Source organism: Trematomus bernacchii, unplaced genomic scaffold (assembly GCF_902827165.1).
Source record: "Trematomus bernacchii unplaced genomic scaffold, fTreBer1.1, whole genome shotgun sequence".
Taxonomy (NCBI): Eukaryota; Metazoa; Chordata; class Actinopteri; order Perciformes; family Nototheniidae; genus Trematomus; species Trematomus bernacchii.
In genome coordinates this window covers 21,946,151-21,964,899 of record NW_022987720.1, presented here as the reverse complement: position 1 = coordinate 21,964,899, position 18,749 = coordinate 21,946,151, and the positions used below count along the sequence as shown (strand labels likewise).

The following is an 18,749-nucleotide window of genomic DNA, read 5'->3' as shown; positions in this document are numbered from 1 at the left end:
TGGTCATCAACTCTCAACGATGAGTGGGAGGATGATGATGATGAGAGGGAGGAGGAGGAAGAGGAGAAAGAAAGGCGGAGGGGGTAAACATCTCATCACCATGGAGATATAGCTGCATAAAACAGCATCAGATGGGTTGGATGATAGTCAGACACTTGTGATAAATGTTTTTCTTCCCAGACAATGGAAAGTGCCATCACTATCTTCAAGTAGCACGTGATGCCTTCTTCAGAAAATAATAGACCTTTATCACTTGGAAACAAATAAAAACGTAATGTGTTACTGTGAGACGAAGAGATATACACACACACACGCATACATAGCCATCTGTGTTTACTCTCCATCCTCTACCCCTCTATACCTCTATCCCCATTTACAATTCCCAGCCAGGCAAAGGCAGAGTGAAAATAAACAGCAGCACCTGCCGTCCCACGGGTCTATAAGTACACTGCACTGTTACAATCACAGCACCATATGAAAAGTAGATAAAGCCACTGTCATTCAAAAGTGCCAACGACAGTATATGCACAACACCACTCCTACGCAGAGCTGATAAGATTCAAACAACTGCCAGGTTGTGTTGGAATAAGAACGGCAACATCATGGGTACAAAGACCCCCTATGTGAAGCTTTTTGTTATCAGGCTGTGCACAAGGGTTAATTAAAGCTTGTAGTGTGAGTAAACACACCTAATAAAAACAGATGGTCTGTCCAGTTTACAACTACCCTGTTTGATACTTGATTCCACTCACCTCTCTTACCCCAAATAAATATACAGAAAGTGACTCACAGCCACCTTTAAAATCTCCTACTTCTACCGCCACTGCTACCTGTAAAGAAACCCTTTTGCAATACACAATAATTGCATTTCCTTACTAAACCTTTTGCAGAACGAGAGCAGTTAGAGATAGCGACTCGCCAACAGATAGTGTCTCGGCTGACCTGTAGGCAGGCTGGATGTGGAGGAAGAGGAGCAGGAGGGAGAGGAGTGTGTGGCTACTGCTGCTGCGGGTTCAGTAGTGGCGGGACGTCCCGTCGTGGTGAGGGGCAGAGTCCCGGAGGGTAGAGGCTGGCCCCTCTTCAACAGCTGCTTGTGCTCCTGCTGGCGGAAGCGGGGGGGCACCTCTCGTGGCGGGTAGCGCTGCTGTGGCAGAGTCTGCTGTGCTGTCTGCGGCTGACCTCCAGAAGGGGCGCGCTTGCCATTGCCACTGCTTGGGGGCACAGACGGGACGGCACTGGGGTTGACGGGGGGAAGAGGAGGGGTGGGGTCGAGCTTGGCAGATTCTGGCACTGTGGAGGTGGGAGGGGGTAGAGGGGGACAGGTAACAAGAGAGCAGAAATGCAGGGATGAGGGAGGTAAAGGAACATTAGGATAAGCAGATTTTGTTGAGCGCAATTTAGAGCCAAAACAATTACTGACTGATTAGGCAATACAAACTCTGTTATTATGATTTTTAATTTCATTCGTCATTATATTTGTAAGAAACAACCAAAAACTGCCCTAGGAAGTAAACAAATAACAATAATCAGTATAACTTATTGGAAGCTGCCTTGGCTGAGCATTTTCTACACTGTTGCTTCTCAGAGCCATGGTCACTCTTGGATGAGGTCCATCATTTTAAATTGCTGTATTTCTCCTCATTTGCCTTTCTCAGAGCCTTGATGCTAGGCAGCGGTCAGTAAAAACACATGGCTGCTTTTTGGAGAACCAAGGAACTGTAATAATGTCAGGGTGATGCTATAATAAAGTTTCAGGCTTTAAGGATGCCAAGACACACAACCGCCACGGTGCCAAGTCACAGATTAGAAGTGATGAGGAGGTCAAGTGCCAGATAATGGACTTAAATCTGCCTGCTGCATTATCCTGGGCCATTGTTTCCATCGGGACAGTACTGTTAAGAGTGCTCAGCCCCATCAGCGTGAGCTACTCATGGTTTGTGGCAGGTTATGGCCCCCGAAATGATCACCGCTCAGTGCTCTACCAAAGCTGTTAGATATTAACTGCTTGTGTGGTTGCTGAGGATAAGTGCTCATGTCCTACTAGCTATAGTTACCCTTAGCAACAGATGAGGCGCACGGACACGCATGCACGTACGCACACATAAACAAATATTCCTGAACCTGTAATTACTAATTTGTGTGGCCACTTGGGGATAGCTAAAACAAGTTGAGAAGATTAACATATAACAAAGTTGTTAGCAAACAAATACCTAATTACACATCCAGCAGTTACAAAGCAACATTAAAGTTCATTTTGAGTCGTGTTTCTGGACACCGGATGTAGGTCCAATATTCGCTCTCTTTTTGGCGAAGAATTCTGAGGGAAACATCTGGATCTTTTAACTGCTAACTATGTTTACAATCTTTTTGCTGAAAACAGCTGCCTGCCGCCGACCTCAATGGTATAAGAGTGTGTGGACTGAACCAAAATAATTGGACAGCTATTCATAGGCTGAATCCAGCTATAGGGCTCTATAGAGCTGAAGGGAGCATCAGATTCAGGTGATAATTATCTGGTAGGTAGATGCCTTTCCCGTATTTTGCATAATCCTTTGATAAATGTTATTATCAATACAAAATGAACTGTCAATGTGCACACTGTTAACAAGATATGTCACCTACTTTCCCTTTTTTTAAATGCCAAAAAAAGAAACCAAAGCTGTTAATTGTAAAGTCCTCAGCAGGCTAATATACTGTAGCTTAATGGGGAAGTGAAAGGTTAAAAGGTCACGGCTAAGTCAAACAGGATGATCAGGGTCGGTGAGCCGCTGCTTGGTGAGATGCATCATGGGAGACAAAGCACCCTGGATAATCGCCTCAGTACATTTCATTACATAATAGAATAAGCTGTTCAACTAGAATGTAAACAGGATGCAAGAAATGTGTTTTAAATCTACACTTACTTCAAAACAACAAACATCAGCTGATCTGACGTGATGTTCACTCAGACAGAATGCTATTTCAGTTCCTGCTGGTAATAAAATACAGGAGGGGGGGGAAGGAGTAGAAATATATATTTTTAAAAACCTTGTTGAGGCAGCAACCAAAATAAAATAAAAATCTTTGTGTGGCCGACGTGAGTTATAAAGAGCAGTGTTTTGCCATTGGCTTCCGTCCCGAGTGTGTGCAGTGAAGCAATGAATAACTCGCACACATGCGGCCAGCCGACACACAAAAACAAAGAGTTATGTAATCTCGAGGCCCACACTGAGGGGAGAGGATGTCGTGGAGTATGCATCCACTCGGTCTTGTAAATACTGACAGACATGTTTGCTCACCTAAAGCCACCATTTACCCTGTTTTCCTCTTTTTCTGTGTATGTTTATATCAGTCGTGCATGTGCAGGCTCTGGGGGTTTCCTCTGTCATTTTTGCACCCTGCGCCGAAGCCCCTCTGTAGGCTAAAGGCACCGTCTGCATGGTGTGATCCAGTTTCACCCGCATCTGTCTGTGTCTCCCTCTCCCTGCAGCTCAGGAATCAGAGGTGGGGGGGGGGGGGGGGGGGGGGGTGCTCGAGAGCTGGAGCTCGCCTCTCATCGGATTGCTCTACATCTGCTCCATTTCCTCTCTGTTGTTGTGCTACATCCCTCCCCACCTCCCCTCTCCCTTTCTCCTTCTTTCACTGTAATACTGCTATTATCCTTTTTGTTGTTATTACTCTATTAGGTGTGGCAGAAAATTCCCCGGCCAACTCTCTTTGCTGATTTTAAGGTGCGATTTCCTCCAAGAATATGTGAATGTCGCAATGCATAATAATAGTTATGCAGGCGATCGTTATACAGTTGGGACTCTCTGATGTGTGACGTCGATTCTTCTGGAAGCTGGGGGAAGGGGGAAGCTTGCTGGATGCTCCGTTAGCCAATCAGAGGGGGGAGACGAGAAGTGAGAGGGAGGGAGAGCGAAAGCCAGAGCTGACGTACAGGAGGGAAGGAAGGAGGTAGAGCAAGGAGACTAAGTGTTGAAGAGAATGGTGTGTGTGTAAGACAGTCTCACTGCCTGAAACCAGCTCGGCTCTAAATCCACTTACAACACTTCTTGCCGATAGTTCGCCACTACAATAAGAAGTGTCCTGCACATTTAGCAACATCTAAGTACCTCATTCACTAAAGCAAAGTGTCCTAATAATTGCATTATGGTTATATGAAAGCCAAAGATTGATTCTAGTAATGAAAGGGACCAGGAGACAAAAACAAACAAATAGATATAAACCTCAGACATTTACAAGGTGTGGCTTACAGTATTAAGCAATTCACTTTGTAGAAGAAAGGGAAAAAAAGTGAAAAGAGATCAGAGTCCCTTGCTCTGACAGTCTATTTGCAAAAACACAGTCCTCAGCTGTGCGAGGGCACCGGAGAATTCCCAGTTCATCAAAGATGCACATCAAACTGGGCCTTGGGGCTATGTGCGCTTCACGCAGAGGAAGACATCCCATTTTCGACTTTAAAAGGGAGTCTTAATTTTCTGAGAGAAAAGATGATAGCAAGCTTGTTTGACTGTTTAAGACCTAAAGGTTTTTTTTTGGGGGGGGGGGGAGTCTGTCTGGGAAGATATCAGAGGATTGAATGTAGGTGGAATAAAAAAGGAGAGGGTGGAGAGCTCCACTTCTGTCTCCCACTCCGATGAAAGAAGAAAAACAAGACACATGACCTTGTAGATAAAACATTCTTCTGTGTGTTTTCTGAGTGGAGGTCTGTTCAGGACCCCATGAAAAGCTAATAAAGAGAAGCCAATACAATTCCATTTAAAGTACCTGTCATACTTAGTTTAGTTAGAGGCCTTATGTTGACCTGATGTAAAAGAATTAGAGCAACAATATCACAGTCCGTACGTACAGGAGGCATTTCACTGGGAAAGTGTTATATTATGCAGAGAGCATGCCATTTCATAATTGCTACAGGCACAGCTTCAAATGTGGACCTGAGTTAAAGCACTTGGACGACTTGGATCACTTTTCCGACTCCATACAATTAGTGCACGTCTACCTAGAGCTTTAATAATAGCACCCTGCTGACCTGCTTTCCATTCATCAAAGTGGATTGCCTTGGTCTTAGGTGAAGTATAAACAGATACGCTTTTGCAAAACTTGAGTTTGTTAGTGATTATAAGCTTTCCATAGCTAAGCTTTTAATCAGCTACATTACGGCCTGAAGGAAGCTCTTACAAACTAACCAAAGTTCATTTGGTTCCTCTACACCGGCATGTTGATGCTTGATGTCCATTAGGAGGCATGGCTCTACTTCAACTGGCATTGGTTGAAATAAAATGGGTCTTTTGTTAACTAGAACAGAAGCTTTAACACAACTTCTATACAAACGGTTCAACATCGCAAAGTTATACAAAGATAAGGGGGTGCAGATTTAGTGAGCAATACTAATAAATGCATATATAAACACAAAAATGTCTGTTGAAAACGTGACTAAAGCCTTTTCATCCATGTGTATCCAAGTTTGACAAATTCCCTTTGATACATGCTTTCTCTTTAGCACACTGTATGTCAAGTGTATCTTATATCTGCTGTTGCTGCCAAAGTGTTATAGTACACTACTGTAATTGAAGTGAAAAGGGAAACATGGAAATGACTAGATCCTTATCAGGTGTCTATTAAAGAGGAGGCAGCGGAAAGAGTATCAACGAATCGAGAGTGAGGAAGGGAGGCATGTCTTGAGGGTTTTCTCCATCTCTTTCCTCCTGGGGGCTTTAAAGTGTGAGCAGCGAGCCTCACAAGAGAGACGATTACAGGGTTTAATTAGAAGTGAATGAATATGACACTGTAGTTAAGAGGGAAAATCCTCCCTCGCTGCATCACATTCAACACAGACACAATTCTCTTTAAGAGCATTTGATGTCTGAGCACAGAGTGACAAACACAAGGCGATGTACTGTAGGTCAGAGCATTAATCAAATAGTAACTAGATATCCCAACGGTGCAACATACTTCAACAACTAAGTGGTAAAGTACACTGTAAGCATCTTAGGTTTCCCTCCCCAGCGACAATCACTTGGCTTTTAAAAGGGTATTTCTCACCAAAGCTATTCTCAACATGCAGAAGAGCCACATGACCGATTAGAGGGTGGTATGCATGCTGCTCTCAGAAGACAGGTGAAAGAGGGAGAGACGGTGAGACAGAGAGACAGACAGCTTCCCTGGATTCACTACCGTCACGTCCGAGGCCTTTTGTGCCAGCAGCTGCAGGCAGACCAGATTCCACTGTCTGTTGTGATTTAGAGGAAGTGATGTGTGGAAGAGAAAGAAGAAAGAGAGTGGGACGTCCTGTCCTCCTGACCTGGGCAGCAGCCCCTGGGCCAAAACAATTCAAAGGAAAATAGCTGAGACTGCAATATAAGCTTCATACAGAAATACATTTTTTTATCAGAGAGAAATATCAGCCCTGCAGTTCACCTGGTAGAGCGGTGACCCACGTGCTGAGGCCTTAACACAGAGGCAGGGGTTTGAGTCTGACCTGCAGCCCCTCGCTCACTCTTTCCTGACTGTTTCTAGTCATCCGCTGTACTTTCAAATAAGGGCACAACACCAGAAGATTAAAAAAGTTACTAGATTGTGGGTATTTGGATATCGTATGTGGCACAAGTGTTATCTGTTCCTGTTTTAAACGCTGCGTAACTTTAAAACAATTCTATTTTTCAACTTACCCTCCACACTTATCCACACGACTGATGAGTATTTATTAGAAATCTCATAGCAGAAATGTGAAAGCACCAATAGTCAACCCTACAATAACAATATAGATGTATTTGGTACAAAAATATTAGATTTTCTCTCCATCAAGTAAGCAAATATCTCTTTGAACCTGCTTATACATTAATAGGTGATGCAAAATCGTCAACCAAGTATTTATAGAGATGTTATACAGAACACAGACTTGCCCTTTGCAATCTAATTTGTATCTGCCATAAGCAGTAAATAATTTCTTTACATCACACCTCTCTTTACAGCCAGCTTCAGAACTTATAACATTTTAATTCACAACTTCCCACACCACTTAACGTGATATAAACTCACATTTCTGACCCACTAACCTCCATGTTTTGATACAGAGAAAGTAGATTGCCCATTGTTCAGAGGAACCACACTAAATAACATTTGTAACATCTGTGTGACCCCTCAGATTACAGCGTAGCCTGAAAAGACATTTAATGACGATAAGCTCATATGCACAATTTATAGTGTAACACTCCACAACAGCACAATCCAGATGTCACCCCTGTTGCTCTTTCAAATGTGGTTCATCTTCACCACTGCTGCATCCATTAAACTGAGCTCCGTGGGATAAGACGTGTTGAAGAGGCGGTGACGATGACAAGCGGTACGCTGCAATAAATCCCCCCCCGATCGACCCGCAATTTATGACTCTCCAACACAAAGCACTGGGCGTAATTAAGCGGCAAATTAATCTATTATGAAATTACTGCCGCGACACTACTTTATAATAACGTTATCTTTTATTGCGATATGTAAATGTGGGCCTTGATGTGCATGTATATTGTGCCCTAGCTTTTATATGGAGAGAAACGCATGGCAGGAACAGAAACACAATAGCCAATTAACCCCTAGACATTAACTCTACTACAGCTTGTTGATGCCAGAGGGCCTCCGCTGTGGGACAAAATGATCGGGCCAGTAATAGTTAGTTACACTAATGTGGTACTTTCTGAGCGCTGGTCATTTATCTCTTGCCTGGTACACAAACAGATCGAGGCTTGGCTCTGCTGTGACATTGACCTATAATGTGATACTAGCCTTAAGTTACATGCAAGTTTTAACATGTTTCTGCAATAATGTACACAACATTTGATGAAGAATTGACATTTAAGCGACGCTTCTACATCTGTAGTTTGGTTAAAATAAAACGTTGCCTGACGTAATATGCCTAATGTGTTTATTCATCTGCTATGGTGTCACAAAAAAATTACTCTCCCTCTCAGACTGCTACATAATCAAATGTTATGAATAATGATTAGCATAAAGAAAAATCTTTTACATACATTTTTGAGGGGATGTTTACCTAGAGGTCACTGTTTCACTCACTTCTGATATAGAACAAAACAGAGTAGGACACAAGCTCAACACACTTAGTGTTTTGAACACACATCCTGACACTCCTATGTGTTTAAAAAATAATAATTGGCAACTATTCTGATATTGATAATTGATTAATCATCAGAGAAACATTTAATGCAAAAAATGTCATAAAAAAGCAGTTGCCTGCCTTTTAAAATTGCAGATTTGCTGCTTTTACTCATTGTTTTCTGCTATTTAAAGACCAAAAGATTAATTGCTTGAAAAACTATTAATAAATATGATAGTTGACAGCCCTAATCTGAAGGTCGAAGTGCTACACATGGTAATAAAATCCATAACATTCCCCGTGTGGGTAAGTGAGAGGAAAGAAATCTTGGTAGAATTTGCGAGTAGCAATGTTAAACTATAAGAGTAAAACCATATGTGTGTATTTGCACGAGCACGCAATGTACATATGCTGCTGGTGTTTGCCGGTCATATAAGGGGACTGCTAGAGTGAGAGTGTGTGTGTGGTTGTGTGAAGAGTGAGCCAGAAGAAGTATCCTACAAAGGGCCCCCTCAGCTGTGCCGGCAAACAGGAAACTGCCGTGCATTCTCACAGTTTCTCCTGGCTCCGTCTGTTTCTTTTGCTCTCATGCCGTATTCTAGCTCTTTTAAAAAATCGACCAAAGGCACTGTGTTTAAGCAGCGAATGTAAACACAACAACTTATCTCATCTCGTTCCTTACAGCCCACCCTATTCTGCTCACTTCTCCCTCCTGTTGGTCCCAGAGTGGGCCTCTCTGCTAGACTAGACAGGAGGTGGTGTAGTGTTACCATGGTGCTCAGGGTGCTTCTGCAGATCTCCTGTGTATGGATGCCGGTTTATTCAGCCTACACACTAGCCATGTTCTCCTAATTAGTTCCCAGTGTACCCTTCATTAGTGTCGGATACAATCTGCCTCTCTTTGTGGATTAGGGACTCATTGTGACCAAAATTAGAATTGTTATGGTAAATAAGCTATTCTACAGTATGCAGGTTTATAGAAATACTTTAAAAAATGTCTTTGATTTGAAATGAACTCTTGATTTCTTTTGCACCTTTAAAATCGAGTCGTATCTGTGGTAAAACAATATTTTCTTTAAATAGAATTAACACATTTATAAGTAGAAACAATCCTTTGCTTAATCCTCAAGTAGTAAAAATGACTTAAGTAAAAGAAAAGTCCTACAGAAAATGAACCAAAGATCACATGTCCTTGAGGGGTCTGGGCCTAATGGACCACACTGAAATGCACAATATGCTAAAAAGTCAAACGTCACATTTAAGGGGTTGAAGATCACAGTAAAAGAATGGCATGGCATGTTGCATTTATGAGCAGCAGCCGAGAAAATAATTGTGCAAATCACAGCCGAGTTTAAAGAAAGGGAAGAAAGCCTGGTATATGTAGGTCACTTTGTGGATGCTGTGGAACAACACAAAGTAAGCGAGAGACAAAGAGAATGCTAACACAGCCAACCCAGATCACATTCATTAGTGCAGCAAACTGTGAGGGGCTGAAAGTGACTCACAGAAGAGTAAGACGGGGTGGGGGGGGGGGGGGGACCTCTGTGACATTACTGCCTCATTCACTCATCCTTCAGGGAGAGCAAAGGAGGTCAAGGCATTGACCATTGAGGGTACAGAGTTCAAAGTTGTGTGAACCCATAAGAGCAGCATTTACTCCTTTTTACTGATCTTTACAAATGTGGCCTCCCCACTCGCACAAACACATTTGTCTGAACACAGCTCTGGGCACACTCACGCTGTTATTAGGTGTCCATTCTCTTGCTGCCATTAAGGCCACGCTGCCAAAGTCTGCCAGAAGTCCTAATCAGATTTCCCCCTGCTCGTCCCCAGCGAGACATTAAGTCCCTCTCCCATCTGCCGGCTCATCCCGACCTGCAGATCTGCTCCTGGGCTCACTGACTGTCCAACATGTCTACCCGCCTCTCTCAGGTTATTAGGAGCACTGTCTTGTGGAGACAAAGTGCACAGTGGCTCTGCAGCTGCCACGAAGTAAGTTCAGAACCTGCAAGCTAAGCACTCTCTTCCCTTCAGAAGTCACCTTTCAGTCAACTGTGTTGTGCTCCTTCTTTCACGTTTGTTTTGTGGTTCTTTTTAACTCTGTTTTTCATCTCCGTCTGCCTCTCTCCTCACCTCTACCCTCCAAAGCGCGCCCGAGGAGCCCACAGGGAGCCTGAGCAGCATCTGTACCATCCCCATACTCCTTATTAGTCTTGTACGGGCACCTGGCCTCCATTTCGGCTCAGGTAGTATAGACCACCTGGCGGCTGTCAATGTTTTAGAGGTTTTATTATAATAAAAGCTAATGATTCATTTCCAAACTGCACAGAATTCAACAAAGAGGAAATTGAGAATCTGTGGCTATAAGGAAATCCTGCAGGGGAGGTTTTTTTAATCTAATTAAGATGATACTCAATAAACACACCCACACAATACGTCTCCCTACTGTTAGGAAACATTGTATCCAAAACTAAATTGCAAGATTCATAGCAGACAAACCATGCAAAATGTGTTTCTGCCTGAATTTAACAACTGTGTGAAACCTCATGCAGATGCAGCACAATGTAACAAAAGCAAATAAACATACTACTTAATACATCATTTACATTGGAGGTAGCTATTTAATATGGGCGGCAGAAGACACTGAATAAACATGTTTAATGCACACAACTCACCTTTGGTTCTCTGTTCTGTGGCCTGAAAAAAGACAAAACAATTATTACTAAAAGAAACAAGTCTCTGAATAAATAAGATTAAAACAATAAGCACCTTTAATTAAAAACTGTGGCTCTAAACGTGTGCCATCAACATGTTATTTGCCTTGGCTGGCTCCCCAGCTGAACTACAGTGCTGGAGCAGCTAGCCGGGGCAGTTGGAACAAAATGTTCAGGAGCTGTTTTATCTATTGAAATGCTAAAAGGGTGATGTTCATTCACGAGGTGAGCGGGTTCATTGGTCTTGTGGCTGTGAGAAGGAGATGGATAGATAACAAGAATGCTCCTCTCATACATGAGGAAACAGACATAAACATACTTTCACCGGCACTGACCAAAAGGGACTAGGATACATCAAATGCATTACTGGGAACAGCAGGCAAACACTGAAAACAGATGACCCACTGAAGGAAAAAGTGAAGGGGAGGGGAGAGGCGGGGGGCTGCAGGGTGAAAACAAAGATTCAACAACTAAATGAAGTTCTGGTTAATGCTTCCTGTGGAAACACGCATGACAAAATGCATGTGATCCATGTGCTGTTACTTGAGAAAAGAATACCTTAACCCTACTTCAGACCTGTCTTTTGATGTGCACTATGTTACAATTGGAAGTACAGTAAAAGATCGGTGTGCAATTACTTATTTCTTTGTATTGCTAGGTGTTGGCCAAGCAGCATGACCCAAACTGGGGCAGTATCTTACCATTTAGGTTTTGATTCACCTAAATGATTTGAATTAAAAGCGTACAATCTTACCTTTTTCTGAGCAGCTTCTTTCTTTTTCTTCTCTTCTTGCTTTTTCTTTTTCTTATCTTCCATCAAATGGTTCTCTTCTCGTGTTTGTTTTGCTTCTTGTCACAGCTTAAATACAAAGAAACAGAGAGAGGATTAGAATAGTTTCACAAACTCAGGAGAGAGAAGCTTTTCCTCGGCAGGTAAACGCCTGCGAACGTCATTTCTTTACAATTTCTTAGATGCAATGAGACATTTTTGCTCTTAAAGGTGAAATCAGTCGTTTCAATGTGGGCTGTTGTAACACACAGGATCACGTGCTAAATTGTAACAATCACCAGACTGAAGAATGCGGGATTTGTTTTGCATTTGTTTGGCCAATGAGACGAAGCCCCTGTTCTTAAGTTTAAACACCAGCCAGGGCACCCTGACTGTAAACGCCTTTTCTATATCCCATCCAGAGAAGAAGTGTTACAAACCAAAACTCCCTCTCGCTGAACACCACCTGACAGCGCACTGTAACCCTAAGTGCATCCTGCTGAGAGCTTTATCTATTCTAATCCTCTGCACAGAAAAACAAATAAATAACAGCAGGTTTTTTAAGGACTGAAAGAAGAGGAACATGTCTAGAAATATTCCTCACACTTTAAATGTGAAATTAAAACCATCAGCCTTTTCTCCTGCCATGCCTATGCTGCTGCAGGCGACAGCGGTGAGGGCCATTGCCAGGCAACAAGCAATCCCCGAGGCCCAGGTGAGCAGTCAGGTGGAGACGGACAGCGCCTGAAAGCACCGCGCTGAAATCAGTTTGATTGTACAGGTTCGATAATGGAATCAGGAATGCGAGAAGATGAACTTGGGCAAGATACAAAGCTAACGTACAAATCTGAGTTTAAGGTTGATCGATGTAGTCAGGGCTTGGAGCATGTCATGAAAGAGATGGGTCAAGAGAGGGTTTCGAAAGCCTAAAAACAAACAAAACAAAACAATGTCCCTTTCACCGTCCTCTCTAGTCTTTCTTGATCATGACGGCAAATGCAAAAAACGTTCATAAACATAAAATAAACACCAACCATATTGGTAAGAGAATTCAACTGAGCTTCCATTTAGCCATGTTATGATGAAACATGATATTTCACTTATGCCAGAGTTGTGTGAGGTCGTTTCTTATATTGTGGGTTGACAACAAAAGGTTCCCACACCCACATAAATACCTCTGGATTGATCATCTCAGTGACATAAAGTGTAGATGATACTTGACATACAGCATGTTGGGAATATCTAGTAGGCTTTACTTGTTTAAAAGACGTCAGCACTTCCTGTACCACGGGCCGATTTAGCAAGACGCCTAGCCGTGTTGGTGGGGAAATTCCTACAAAATGTCAAGGTCCTCATAATAAAGATCATAAAATACCTCAGTTTTTTTCCGATTTGGCTGAATATTTTTGAATGGTGTTGGGTTGAGGCTGTTCCTGGTTTCAACATGAGTCAGTGCAGTGAAGTTTCCTCAGTCCTATTAAATGTTAGTTAGCAACATTTAAGTATTGTAGATCTTATTACATTGATATTTATAATTGTAATTGCTAATCTGCCAATTAAGTCACAACATTTGCAAGTGAACTGAAGGTATTACATAATGGGAGATCAACAAAACAACAAAATTACTATTTATTTCAATATGGTATAACTTTACTCTGGACTGTGCCAGTTCTTTTTCCAATCTGATCTTGCAGTTCTTGCAGCAAAGCTTAGTGAAAAGCATCCGCCGCCACCATCTCCCAGAGGCCATGGTCACCCTGATCTCAGACTGAGCGACGAGCAAACCGGTAACAAAGGATTACAATAGGGAAGCCTCTCGCTAACTGTCAAGATCAGACCCCACAATATTCATTCATCTGTTTTGATATCATTTTAAAACTGCTCTCATTTGTGGATAGATTGTTTCACAGACACATTCTTTTTTTTAGGGAAACCAAACCAGTGCATTCCAATTGCATTATGTTACATTGTAGGGATGCTCCGATCGCCAATTTTGGGGCCGATCGCCGGAATCAGTATCGGCCGATACCGATCACCGATAGGATCCTGAGTGGGCGGGGCCTATGGGGATCTTCCATTTAAAGTGATGTTTAAAACTCAGTTAATGGGGCTCATTCACTGGTGCTTCCACAAACAACAACCAACATAATTATTACATTCAAATGAAGTACATTATTCAAGTTTACATTAACTTTGGATAATAACACGGGAGAAATGAGCGGAAGTGCTCTCTTTTCCTCTCTCCCCTTCTCTCTCTCTCCTGACAGCCTGTCAATATCTCATGCAGCTCACTGATCCAGTAATGAGTGACCCAACAGTGAAGAATATATATATATATATATATAACTAGTTTAGCTTGTTCCAGAGGTAGATAAAATAGCTAAGTGTGTTAGGTCTAACTCTTAATGTGTGTTCTGCTCCGCTCACCGGTCCGTCACAGCGGGTGAAGCTGCAGGATTTCTGCTTCACACACTTTGCATACCGCTATTTTATTGTCATTTTCGGACACCTTAAAATACTGCCAGACTGGTGAAGCCATTTTGGCGAACTTGTTTTGCCGCGCACAGAGAAAAGTGTCATGTATTTTACATCATAATTTTACGTCATGCGATCGGCTCTCGCGATCGGCATTTTTAGAGAGCACCGATCGATCGGCAGAGAGTGAGTATTGGCCGATATCGATCGGCGCATCCCTGTTACATTGTTAATAAAATGTATTCACATCATTTAAATGGCCAATAAGCACTGTGCAAATCACACTCTAAAAGAAAGCCAAACAACTAACTAAATAAGTAGCAATACATGTTTTAATATATTGGTCAACATAGATGTAATTAAATAAAAAAAAACACCAACCATGGTTGTTCTGAATTAACTGTTCATCAAACAGAATTCAGTAAATACTGGCAATCTACCGGTGATAATTGATCCAAATAAAAATGAGATAACTAGTTATTTCAGCCTAGTTTACACAGTTTCAATCCACTGTTCAAAAATAGCTATGTATTGGCCTTTTAGACTACATCCCTCCTGGCTAGCTCAGCACATGCCGTCATAGTTAGCAGGATCTGCATTCAGCTCATCCCGAAGCACTCCAGGCCTGATGGGTTTAAGAGCAGCAATGAAAAGACGTTGCATGATTAATGGAGCGTCCTCATAACTTCACTGTAGTCCAGATGTGTGAATGAGATTAAGTTGAAGCTGGAATTCCCTTTAACACAAAAACACGCCACCTACACACACCTGTCTACCAATACCCATCATAAACACTTATTTTTAACCTCATGAGGCTGGATATGGAACCTGCTGGTGCAGCTGGCAGGCTAAATATAGCTGGTGCTGCTCCTTTCAAAGGCATCCTCTGGGTTTGTGTCATGTAGGATCATAGGATAAGAAAGATGCTCCAGTTAATGTGAGCCGCTGTCAACCTCCGACCCGGGTGAGGAGGGTGAGGGCAGAGCGAAGCGACAAAATGATTTCAGTTAGGAAACATTGGGTCCCTGAGCAGGACAGAGAGAGGGTCTATCCATGAGAGATGCAAGTCATTTCCAAACATCTGCCTGGCTCGGACAGATGTGTGTCCCCTTAACTGTGGAGGCTGATGGGGCAAGAGGGGAGAATGCAGTGACGGTACCTCCTGCCTATATGGACGCTGCAGCAATTCTGGATATATGAGGGTACTATGTGAATATGCTTGAATTAAAGCTCTATTTAAAAAAAAAATACAGACTTGAAAATAAAGCCCATTCCATGCATCCCTTTTATCAACCGTGGATGGGAAACGTTAATAATTGTTATAACAGAACGTCCTTTCTATAAAGTAATAAACTCACACATAGGTGATGCAGATTACAATGAATGTTTACTCGTAATAGCAGGCTGAGCAGCCGTTTATAGCGGGGAAGCACAGCTCGTGTGGATATGAAGGACGTAGGTCAATGAGCTCAGCTCTGTTGTGGAATTACACCCTCCTGTCAGAACAACAGGATTAGAGCTTGGTGTCCCTCTTAAAACCAGACACTCTGCTGACAAAGGAAGGTAAAAGGAAACAGTCTGACTGAGGAGAGTCCAAGGACAGCCGAATAAAAGCAATTGTAAATCTTTCTGAAAAATTATGTGGAGTTGGATAGGATGGAGAATTGATGTATTGCAGGTGAATTTGTGGACATGTAAATGTTGAATGCCCCAAATTTAAGCTAAGAAGATGAAGGGGCTAGAATTGCTGGGGATGGTTTGTGTATATGTGTGAGAGATGGGGGAAGGGGTGCTAGACGGCAGTCGCTGGGCACAGAGCCAGGAATGCCATCGCTGCAAGCCAAACAAGAGCACGGCGAGCCCTTGGGAGAACGCTCGCTAGCAACCACAGCAGCAGCCGCTACAGCTATGGCAGAATGTGCAGCTCCCTCTGCTCTTCTGCGCAACCGCACAACAAGACTCTGAAAAATATCCGTTATGCCACAGTGTTCAGCGGTGCATAACCTCAAACGCACCACGAAAGTAAAACAAAAACATAACGAAAAGCTAAAGGGCAAATTAGCCAGTAGTACCACCTTTCAAATCGTCGTGTGAAGGTTTAAAAACTGCTGGGTAAGCACTCACAAAGTCCTTGTAGTCTGCAAAGAGGATTGCGCTCTCTAAAGTACTTGAAGCTATTCTCAGTGTGGTCATGTTAATGCTTTCTGACCTGAGCTAACGACAAGAAAGAGAGAGACTTATGCTGCACTCCTGGCACCCTCAACAGGCCCTAAAATAACTCCTGTGGACACACTCCAAAAGCATGGCCTACAGTCCCAATGTCAGTAGTCTACTGCAAAAGTAAAAGGGAAGTCTTTCAGGAACCTGTTGACAACTCTCTTGTCCAGGAGATAAAATAATGTCCCTACCGAATGTCTTTTTAGCCTCCTCACTGTATGTATACATTTAAAATAATCAAGCTTCTGTGCGGAGTAATAGCTGCAGTGAGAACAAGCGTATACTGCAGGTTTGAATTTTTGTAAAGTAGCACCTAAAAATGATAGGGGCAACTTCCTAACCAGCATAAAAAAAACACAGGATGGATGACACTAGCATTTGATCAAACTTACTTTTTCTTTTTTTCTTTTTTACTTCAAGACAGAAGTAAATGTATTGGAAGGCAATAAACTGCTTTTAAAAGAATGCAAGCTCATCATTTCCACTGAGGACTCCAGCTAAGCATCCGATCACTGACACCAAACAACTCGCCAGACCAAATGACACAATCTGGCAAAGTGCCACGCAGCCCTCTCGTCCAGCGCAGTAAAAAGCCATCGAGAGTTTTGAACTCAAAGTGAGGCTATGACCTAAGCCTTATAGTAATCACCGTATTTAGTGGCCTGTTTTTGTTATCAAGCGCCCGTTGGCGCCTCTGTGAATACACACTGCCTCTTTCAGAGGCTTGGGTGCTGACTGGGGCCCCTGACCCAGCAGGGACAGAAAAGACCCCCACCCTCTTACTGCCACCTCTCTTCATCCCTTGCCAGGCTCAGACCCAAATGAGGGACTACAACACATTAGTAAAACCAGCGGGCCACAAAGCTTACGTCAGCCTGCCCTCTACATGCATCAGGGTGCTGGTATTCCCAGTCTGTACACACACTGCTTCCTCCTCAAGGAGTGTGTGCCACTGCAGGAGCTTGAGAGCAGGAGGCGGGCAACTCTGTTTTGTCTCTATGGTGAAGGGAATACAGGAAGCAATCTTAGAAACATCATATCTCACTCTTCAATGGATTCTAATACAGTTTATAAATTAGTAGGCTGTCCTGCCCTGCAACAATCTCAACAACTATACTAATGTCAAGGCAAGAAAAGGCAGTGGTTTCTAAACTCAGCATTTGTATTTTCTGCATAAAAAGTAGCCACTCCATATTTATTGTAAAGTGAAGGCTAACAAACTACTAGCTTAGCAATGATTACATGTATGAGAATGCATGGGAAAGAGATATTCTTAGTATATTAAACTGCAATGCAAACCCAGTGTGGACATGAGAAAAGTAGGTAAACTCAGCTTGCTTTTGCTAATGCGTTTACTGCCTGTCAGGTGATGCATGTTAGATCCAGGTTCTGCAGTACGGAGCATGTTTAGTGAGAATGAGCTACAACAAATACCCATGTCAACTGTACTCCTACACAGCAGTGCAACAGCAAGCGTTCAGCCAATGTCTGCCAGGCTGCAAGCAATAACACAGGGTGCCCTTGAATCACTACAGCTGTGAAGCCACTGTGCTGGTTAGCCCAACTAGTCCAGGTTAGCGAAGAAAAACCCTACAACACCCGTGCTAAGGTCAGTAACCCATGCACTGACTCAAAATAAGAACTGCGGTAAGGAGAACTCGCAGCGAAGAAAACATTGATGTCAAAGTGGGCTGAGCTGTACAAATATTTTCATTCCCTTTCCAAGCTGCCGTATTTAACTTCAAAATCCCGCATATTTCCGAAAGTGCAAAGCGACAAGCTGCAAATTGTGTCGTGCTAAGAGCCCAAAGGGGATTAATAAATCCTACCATGAAGCGTTCAGGAGGTTCTCGTTGGCGGCGGAGCCTCTGCAGCCATTTTGTAGTAACTGACCGGAGCAAGAAGAGACGGTTTAATCGGTGGTAACGGGGGGAGGGGGGAGGAGCTTCACTTTGCCACGTGACCTTCAATAACAAAACAAACTGGTCCCACTTCACCGATGCTCCGCCCCACGGCGTTTCCATGACAACTGCAGCCCCTCCATCACTCCCCTCATTTGTTCTTCTCCAGTTTGCAGATGTGTGGCTTGTTTAGGATGTATAGTTGAAGAAGTGTACCTTAAACTACGTTAAAAATGAATTGTCCTATGGGGATGAATATCAGATAAATCAGCCTGCAGTTTTTGCAACATGGAGTTATGTTTTACTCCAATAGAGGGCACAGTTTCCACTATAAACTGTGCTGCTGTTGTGGTGGCAGTTTTTTAAATGTATGACACATTATGTGTCAGCTTGGTGTCAAATCAGTGGTAAGAGGTAATGAAGTCAAGAAGGCTACTTACATTAACTTTCATTTGATAGAAACTCCACATTTCAGAGGAACCTATTGAACTTTTTTTTTTAAAGGACGTACACTTTATTTGGTTATTTCTAACATCACATCTAACCTACTTTTTCAAAATAAAATAATAATATTAATATTTACCTTC

General features: G+C 42.8%; 1 protein-coding gene across 1 annotated transcript in view; it reads right to left on the bottom strand.

The window, feature by feature from the left end:
- LOC117493136 (trinucleotide repeat-containing gene 6C protein-like) overlaps positions 1-18,171 on the bottom strand; it is a 40,611-nt gene extending 22,440 nt beyond the window's left edge. The window contains 4 exon segments of the mRNA XM_034143568.1: positions 943-1,290; positions 10,762-10,783; positions 11,555-11,659; positions 18,091-18,171. Of these exon segments, the coding sequence (XP_033999459.1) occupies positions 943-1,290; positions 10,762-10,783; positions 11,555-11,617 (433 nt within the window). The 5' untranslated portion in view covers positions 11,618-11,659; positions 18,091-18,171.
- Between the last annotated feature and the right edge of the window lie 578 nt (positions 18,172-18,749).